Here is an 8,402-nt window from a genome sequence, read left to right on the forward strand (position 1 = left end):
CATTCAGTGAAGGAAAAATTCATTTACCTTATCTCCTAATTCATTATTTATTAGGTTTGAAATCCACGGACTGCCAAATCAAGGTAGCTGTATGTACTGATGTTGTAGCTTAGGTTGTCATGGTAGTTGGGTCAGTTAAGAAGATGCATGTAGGGTTTTTTCTAAACCTTAACAGCCATGTTTCAATGTTAAATGTGTTAGGGAGCCATACACTGAAACTCAGATATGTATATACAAATCGCCACTATGTCATCTGGCATGAGTCGCTGACCTCAGTCAGTGTCTAAAGCATCAAATAAAGGAGGAAATAAAACGAAGTCAGGTAATCACAAATACGTTGTTATTATAAGACAATATTATTTCAAGTTGTTGTTTACGTTTTTCAAGTGGACAGAAAGGGAGGGCAAATAAAAGCTGCTTTGTGTCTTCTGGGTTTGTAAGTTTGCTTTTAGGAGCTCTTAATCTGTGAGGTCATGGGGCTCTTCTGCCCCCTAGTGGCCATAAAAAAGCCAGCGTTTGCAGCTTTAGTAGGGATTTATTTTTTGGACTAAAAAGGCATTTCAAGGGCAACGCACATAACACTCCTCATTATATCAAATTATACCAATTTGAAGGACTCAGCAAACCTTTAGAGTGAAGCCCAATATTCTCTTCATTAACAGAAAAGTGAAAAATAATTGATAGCCCTTATTCCTCATTTGTTCACCTCTCAGTCTGTCCTTCAACAGCGATTATGATTTGCCAGACAGGAGGAGGAGGAAGAGGAGGGGGGAGGTGTTGGTCTTTTAACACAGCCTTCATCCCGTTTTCTCCTCTCTTCACCTCCTCTCCTCGTGGCCGTCGTCTCTGAGGCTGCTGAAGGACTTCAGGTCGGAAAACAGACACGAAGATCGACCTGCACCTGTCCGGACGCCCCGGGGAGACACGAACAACTTCTGAAGGTCTAGACGGACAGCTGAGCCTGATTAAAATGAAGTAAGTCCATTTAATCCGTTTCACAGAATTAGACAAAACCTGACTGTTAAATTACACTTTTTTTTATTTAGTTCTTGGAGTTCTTGTTATTCACCTATTTTCACCTTCAGTTTGTCTTTATCCTTTATTATGCATTTAGTTCTTACTCGTTCTGGATCGTTAGTCCCAATTTAATAATCATAAAGGAAAAGAAAGGCGCGATTAGGGTGAAAGCATCAGTTGTCACCTGCTGCAGCATCACCGTATATTTCCACGGGGATTCTCCAGTGTTTGTAATACCACGTGCAGTGGTGAGGAAGTCAGTAAAAGTATCAATACCAGAATGTAAAAATACTTCAACACAAATAAAAAATCTTATGAAGGTATCAGCAAACTAGAATCAAAACAGTTTTCTACTGTTGGCTAGGTTAAGATATAACTGTGCTTTATATTTTTTCATTAAAAGTAGTCCTATCATAGTCCTACCTTTGTCAATATTTTGTATATAATGTCTTAATCTGCACAGTAAGCCTTCCTGCAGTATCTATATGTCTCAAAGACATGTAAAAAAGTACAATATTTCCCACTACTTTAGTTACTTTCCACCACTGCATACGGGAATATTCAGTTTTTACAAGAGAACTACAGGTCTGAAAACGTATTCTGGGACTATCACAATGAAAATTCAATTTGAGTAACTTCAGATTGTCTCTAGGAAGATTTTGCTAAAGTATAGGCCGAATCAGGTCATCATGAAATATATTATTAATAAAAGCATTAAGCCTTTCATAGATTAGCTTATTTAAACTAACTTTGATCAACAGTATTAGTTTACAAAAGTACATAAAAACCAAATAACACATAGCCTTACAGCTCATTTCTTGCCATAAACATTGTCCCAATAGGAATATTATGGGGAGATATTTTTCTGAAACACCTGCGGAGGATCCTAAAGTGGTCACTTTGCTGTTTTGAATTAAATAGGGGAGTATGCATCCATAAATATTAAAAATGGATATTCAACTTTAATGTCAGGCCAATAAATCTGGAGTTAAGATTATCACTTTGTAACCGTTTATTGATGTCAGTGACAATTTTCACATATACAGTACTTATTAATACCTTTGAACAGATGAAAAGGTATGAAATCTTCCCCTGTAACATTTGCTGAGTTTTGAGAAATTAGGACAACTTTATTTGTAAAGCACTTTAAAGAAGTGGGCAGTTCAAAGTGATTTACATGAGGCCATAATCTATATTTTCTAGGCTTCGCTGGGCTTTATAGTGAATTTCTGCTCCTTGTTTAGCTGTCTAGCCCAAAAGTTGGTTCCATCTGTGTGCAGCATCGTAGCTAAAAGCAGCTTCAGCCTGTTTGGTTCTGACTCGCTCCATCAGCTAAAGATCTAATAAACCTGCTGGGTTTATGTTCTTCAAGCTGATCAGAAATGTGTTTTGGCCCAATGTTATTTGTTGTAAATATTTAATAACAGAAGTCATTGGTTCACTTCTTTTGGCTCCTGCAACTCTGGGGCAGCGTTCTGAATGAGCTGAAGTTTTTGGGAAGACCAGACAAGAGACAATTATAACAGTCCACCCTGCTGGAGAGGAGGGCACGATGAGTTTTTCTAAATGTTGTCAGGAACCACTATTTCTTGCTAATTGTTTCAGATGATAAAATACTGGTTTAGTGTTTGCCTTGATGTGGCTGCGGATGCTCAGATTGGAGTTTATTAAAATGGCAAAATTTCTAAATTGGCCTTTGTCTTTACAGGAATCAAGCTGAGCAATAACACTGAGTCCTTCCTCCTTGTTGCTAAATAAGATTATTTATTTATCATATATAGTAGAAATAATAAAAGGACTGTTCCTGTTACGCATGTAAAGAGGGAAGTTTTCCAGGCAATGTATTTTAGTTTTAAACTCTAATTAGTTTGTCTATTACCACAGAAGGTGTAGTTTGTAGCTTCCCGCAGCACCTCGGAAATGTGACTCACACTAAATAATGAATGCAGACCAGTGCTGTGTTTGCTGTTGTTTTTTGTCTGAGGTATAAGCCCCTTAAAACTCAGCAATTCTGCCTAATCAGCTTGTGGCACAGACTACAACACACACACATACACACACACATACATGCACAAGTCTATAACCAGAGTCTTGTAGCTTATGGCTTTTGTCACTTCTTTTAAGGTTTTGCCCTCCGGCACACAGAGTCAGCAGCTAACAGCTAATAAGACATGGCTGCTGCTTGAGCCTGACTGGTGAATCGTTTCAAATCGTTCCTGTGAACTTAATGTCTCTCTCAGCACTCAGTCATGCTGTACGGAGTCCCTTTCTTCCTCTCTGCAACTTCTTTTCTCTCAGAGGTCTCCGTTGCTTCCAGCCCTCCCCGGCTGCTCCTTGCTTCCTGTCAGATTGTGTCTGTCAGGGGGGTTCGGGTTGCCCCTGGAGATGGGCAGAACAAGTCATTCGAGGTGGCGTGATGTGGGACTGGTGGGCCGGCGTGATGGAGGAGCTGCCGAGGGGCAAAAGGGCAGCGGTGGTGGAAAGCAGAGGGGTACGGTGCAGGGGAAGTGGTGGCGTCAGGTTGATCCAACGATGGCTTAGCAAGAGGTTTTACACCCAATTCTGAAACCTGAAAGACAGAAGCAAAGAGAGGCTTTGTGTATGTTTGTGTGAAAGACTGAGAGTCTAGATAGTATAGGTCACCAGGTTTCTCTGCATTCATTAATTTTGAATCTCATTTTGAATCTGTTTATCAAATCTGAGTCCTTTTTGAATTCCACATTGAAACTACTCAGTTTTCAACATTTGTAAGTAACTAAAGTTATAACTAAAGACCTGTTGTGAAGTAGTAGGTTCAAAAAAAGGGACATTTCCTATCATCATTGTGGCAGAATGCATGGAAGTAAGCCAGGAAACTAAGTTTTATTTCTTCAAACTCAAAGGTTGCATTTATCAACATATAATCGGGTGAGAAAAGGCACACATAGGTTGTTCAGTCAGAACTGCTGCCCCATGTGAAAGTCAAAGAGTGAGTGAAATGGAGTGCAGTCCTTAAATTAAGTGTGAGCAGGTAAACTCAATCAGGTAAATGAGGAGGGATGAAAGGTGAAAGCAAGAGCCAATCAGTGATGAGAAGAGAAAGGCAAGAAAGTGAGGTAAAAGAAGTGAATAAAAATAGAAATAAATTGGAGGTCTTTATTACACCTGGAATCACCTTGATTTATCCATAAAGGCAAGAGCATTTTTGAGTGATGGTCCAATTAACGTTCACAACCTCTAGAACATATATGTATTAGCAACGGCCATTTCTTATTTTGGCAGTTTATTTAAGGAATTAACGTTAATGAGCTGGGAGTAATCTGCTGTTGGCAATGTTTGTCATTTAAACCAGCGATAACAAAGGTGGGTGCCAGCTAGAAATGAGAAGCCGGTTTGCCGATTGATTCTATATCAGGGGAAATGTTTGAAATGTACAATCTTGTTTTGAGGTATTGGTTCACTACTCATCAGAGTTTATGTGCTGCAGTTGGTATCAGGAGAGAAAATGTCAGATCTGTGCATCCCAACGTGTAATCACAACCTTTAAGCATATTATGAGGCCACATTCAGACCGAGCACTGACACACTCCTTTGACGCAAACCCTGGGTTGTCTGGCAGGAAAGTTGTACTGGGCTCGACTTTTATTGCAACGCTACGTGACATGTTATGCCATGTTATGTGGACAAAACTAAAACTACACATCAAAAACATGTTTCTGACATTTTATATATTATACCCCAGGCATATGTTCAACAGTTTTTCTGATAAGTTTGGTTTTAATTAGTTATTAGATGCTACAAAAAGGAGGTTTCACATCATGATTGACAGCTAAGCCCTGCTTGCAACTGGGTCTATGGGCAGGACCAAGGGCGTCACTTTGTGTTGAAAAGTGGTGGGGACACAAGGGCTCAGGAGACGTGACGATGCACAATAATGGGGTCACAAGAGCAAGATTTTGAGCATTAAACACTTAATATCCTGTATTCTGGAGACATTTTCTGCAGCAATTTATGGTGGAAATTTCTTTATTTATATAAAGGGAAACAAAATTCAGGCGGCAGGTGACAATTCAAAATATAAAGTATAATGGAATATAATTCATCAATCAGTAGCTTGTTTTTTCAGCTTAAGTTAGTTTTCTGGGCAATGCTGGACATCTCTCTTCAGTATTTACATTGCATTCCATGTTTCTTACTGTGCAAATAAACCCTTCTCAAAGCATTTTAATTTTTTAGTTAACGTTTCACGTTGCAAGCTATTTTTAATTATGCTTTTAAAAAGTGATGGGGACAAAATCAGCCATTTCAAAAGTGGGGACATGTCCCCAGTGGAACACTATCACTACTGGGATATTTTGGCTTTTGGCCCCCACCAACTTAGCTCGTGCATTGTTTTAACCTAGGACTCAATCCCCGACAAATCTGCAGCAACTGTGTGATGCTATCATGTCAATATGGACCAAAGTGTCTGAGCATTGTTCCCAACACCTTGTTGGAAGTATGCAACAAAGAATTAAGGCAGTTCTAAAGGCAAAGGGGGGTCCAACTAGGCACCAGGGAGGTGTACCTAAAAACGTGTCCATGTGTTATCACATGACAGAGGTTTCCTTCTTTATCGTGTCAAAAAAGCAAGTAAGTGAACATTGAGTCAAGAATGAAATCCGACACTCAACTTGATTGAATAGTCTTAAATTTCTTTTTTAAATCCAATATTTTAACAAGTGGTCTCATTGAAATCATGATCACTTTTTCAAGAGAGAGTTGTGTACAAGAGTATACATATAAACTTTTAAGTATGGACAGACACAGAACATTCACACACACGTTACATTAGTTTCACATTAAGTAAAGCAAATACAGGAGGAACTGCAAATACTTGTTGTTTAAGTTTAGACGCCTAAAACTACAACAAAAGTAGCATTAAATCACTCATGAAGGTGGAAAGGTCTGTTCTGTGGTTCAGGTGTGAGGACGTGTTGGGCCGTATGCTGAAATGTATGTTTGCCACACCGGACTACATACAGGAGCAGCAGCCCTCTCATTACACACTGGGTAAAGTGACAAATGGGCCAAATTCTCACAAAGCTGGTGCAGTCCTTTAAGAATGTAGTTCACCCCCTTCCTCCTCCTCACCTCCCTTCCCCTCCTCCCTTCCAGCCTCAAATGACCTTTCCTGGCAAACTGAGCGGTCAAACATCCTCTCTCTTGGCCCCCATCGCCTTTTCCCTCAAGGTGAAGTCATTGACTATTCAGCCACTTGTCTTTGCATTTCGGATGTTGCCTGCTTTGCCTCCCCATAGGAAAACCTCTTCTCTCTCTCTCTCTCTCTCTCTCCCCTCCTCACTGAGGTCATACACCCACCTCTGTAAGATAGAGTGTGTTACTTAGAAAGAGAAAGAGTGAGTCAGACAGATAGTTGGTGAGTTTGAAATGAAGGGCTTTGAATAGTCACACATTGGCGGAAGATTGTCAGGAGGAATTATGTCCATTTGATGTAGAGAGAAGCTGAAACCAGTATGACAGGAAGCTGACAGTTTGACAGCTGGTTTGCTTATTTATCCATTTGCTGTCTCCTTTATTCTAACTTCGACTGTTATGGACGTGAATTCTGGCCATAGTTACTTACAAACTTACATCCACTTTAAAACAACCCCAATCTGGGTGCATTTTTTAACCATTTGTAATAGTACTTTTTATCCAGCCTGGTTCCTGACTTGTGCCTGATTTGTTCAGCAAATCAAGTAGATTCAGTAGGTGTGCTCAGTGACGGCTGTTTCAGTCGGTTGAAGGAGTCTTAGAGACATTAGAGGTAAGGAAAAGGTATTGCTAACAACTGAGCCACAATAATGAAAAACAGCAAATGAAGAAAGGCAACAGAGAATCAAAATTAACCCCCAATAAGATATGAGCTGACATGAACACAAGATCAGACTGAAAGGAAAGGAATCAACAATTCAGTCAGATTCATGAGAGCCCTGCATTGTTGTTTAGGCCTGTTTGTAAAGCAGCCAGGGTTACACTGTGTACCAACACTTTTGTTGTAATATTTATGTTATATGATGTCTCTATCTACTACGATATTCATACGCCGCCATTGCTATGGAGAAGAAGCCTGTCAGAGGTGTGAATCTGAGCTGTTGCAGATTCAGAAAGAAACGGCTGTACTATAGTTGCTGAATTAATTTAATATTGACCCAGAATCTAAAGGTGAAATTATTGAAACTGCTGAATGTTTCATCTTTAGTGTCAGCAAGCTATTAGATGTTTTTTCTTAGCAAATGCACTGGGACTGACCCCCAGTAGCCGAAGATTTGATGCTTTGATGGGCGGAGCCTGATGCTGAAGCTTGGCAGCGAAACAAGGATCATGCCATTTAGGCGTCATGGGGGTGCTCAATGTCTGATTTTACATAGAACTACCAGTTTTCTCCCAATAAGTTAATATACAGCCTATTACAATATACATTTCAACATTTAATGCTGTAAATAAACATGTGAGAAGAAAAGAATAAAACGTTCAATAAATGTTTTTAAAGTGCATAAATAAATCCAAAATTGTAACCCTAACCCTGGGTCGTCAGTGCGCATGTGTAAGAGTAGCGTGTATGTGTGTAGTGGCAGAAGAGAAACACTTGCTGAAGAGACGGAGCACCAGCTTCACTGGTGTTGTGCCGAGTTTTCCGCACCTCATGGGACTTTAGGATAATTTATCACCTTTGATGAACCACACAAAGAATATTTTATTGTTTTTAAATACACCCTGGACAGTTCGCCAGTCCATTGCAGGGCCACACATAGACAAACAACCACTCACATTCACACCTAAGGACAATTTAGGGTCACCAATAAACCTAGGCCGCATGTCTTTGGACGGTGGGAGGAAGCCAGAGCACCTGGAGAGAACCCACGCAGACACTGGGAGAACATGCAAACTTGAACCCGCGACCTTCTAGCTGTGAGGCCACAGTGCTGTCCACGAACCACCGCGCCGCCCTCTTCCACAACCCTGGATGATTGAAATAATTTCTCCCACATGGCCAGTCTACATACTCTACATTAGAAACAATGGCCTGCATGAGAAGTTGACTCTTTTTTTACTGACTTACAGTGGGGGAAATAAGTATTTGACCCCTTGCTGATTTTGCAGGTTTGCCCACTTACAAAGAATGCAACAATCTACAATTTTAATCATATGTACATTCTAACAGTGAAAGACAGAATCCCAAAGAAAATTCCAGAAAATCACATCATATGAATTTATAAAAATTGATGACCATCTGATGAGGAAAAACAAGTATATGACCCCCTACCAAACAGCAAGTATTCTGGCTCCTACAAGCCAGTTAGTCTTTCTTTAAGACACAGCCCCAATCCCAACCAATTATCTACATCAAATACACCTGCCTC

General features: G+C 40.1%; 2 protein-coding genes across 7 annotated transcripts in view; both read left to right on the forward strand.

Moving 5' to 3' along the window:
* mef2d (myocyte enhancer factor 2d) overlaps nucleotides 1-8,402 on the forward strand; it is a 197,701-nt gene that overhangs the window by 63,272 nt on the left and 126,027 nt on the right. The gene's annotated exons all lie outside the window — the stretch shown is intronic.
* The window catches only part of bcan (brevican), a 48,105-nt gene continuing 40,573 nt past the window's right edge, over nucleotides 871-8,402 (forward strand). For both annotated transcript variants that reach the window (XM_046044980.1, XM_046044981.1), the window contains exon 1: nucleotides 871-975. In XM_046044980.1, coding sequence (XP_045900936.1) covers nucleotides 971-975 — 5 coding nt within the window. In that variant the 5' untranslated portion in view covers nucleotides 871-970. The remainder of the gene's footprint in view (nucleotides 976-8,402) is intronic.

This window comes from Micropterus dolomieu, linkage group LG03 (genome assembly GCF_021292245.1).
Source record: "Micropterus dolomieu isolate WLL.071019.BEF.003 ecotype Adirondacks linkage group LG03, ASM2129224v1, whole genome shotgun sequence".
Lineage (NCBI taxonomy): Eukaryota > Metazoa > Chordata > Actinopteri > Centrarchiformes > Centrarchidae > Micropterus > Micropterus dolomieu.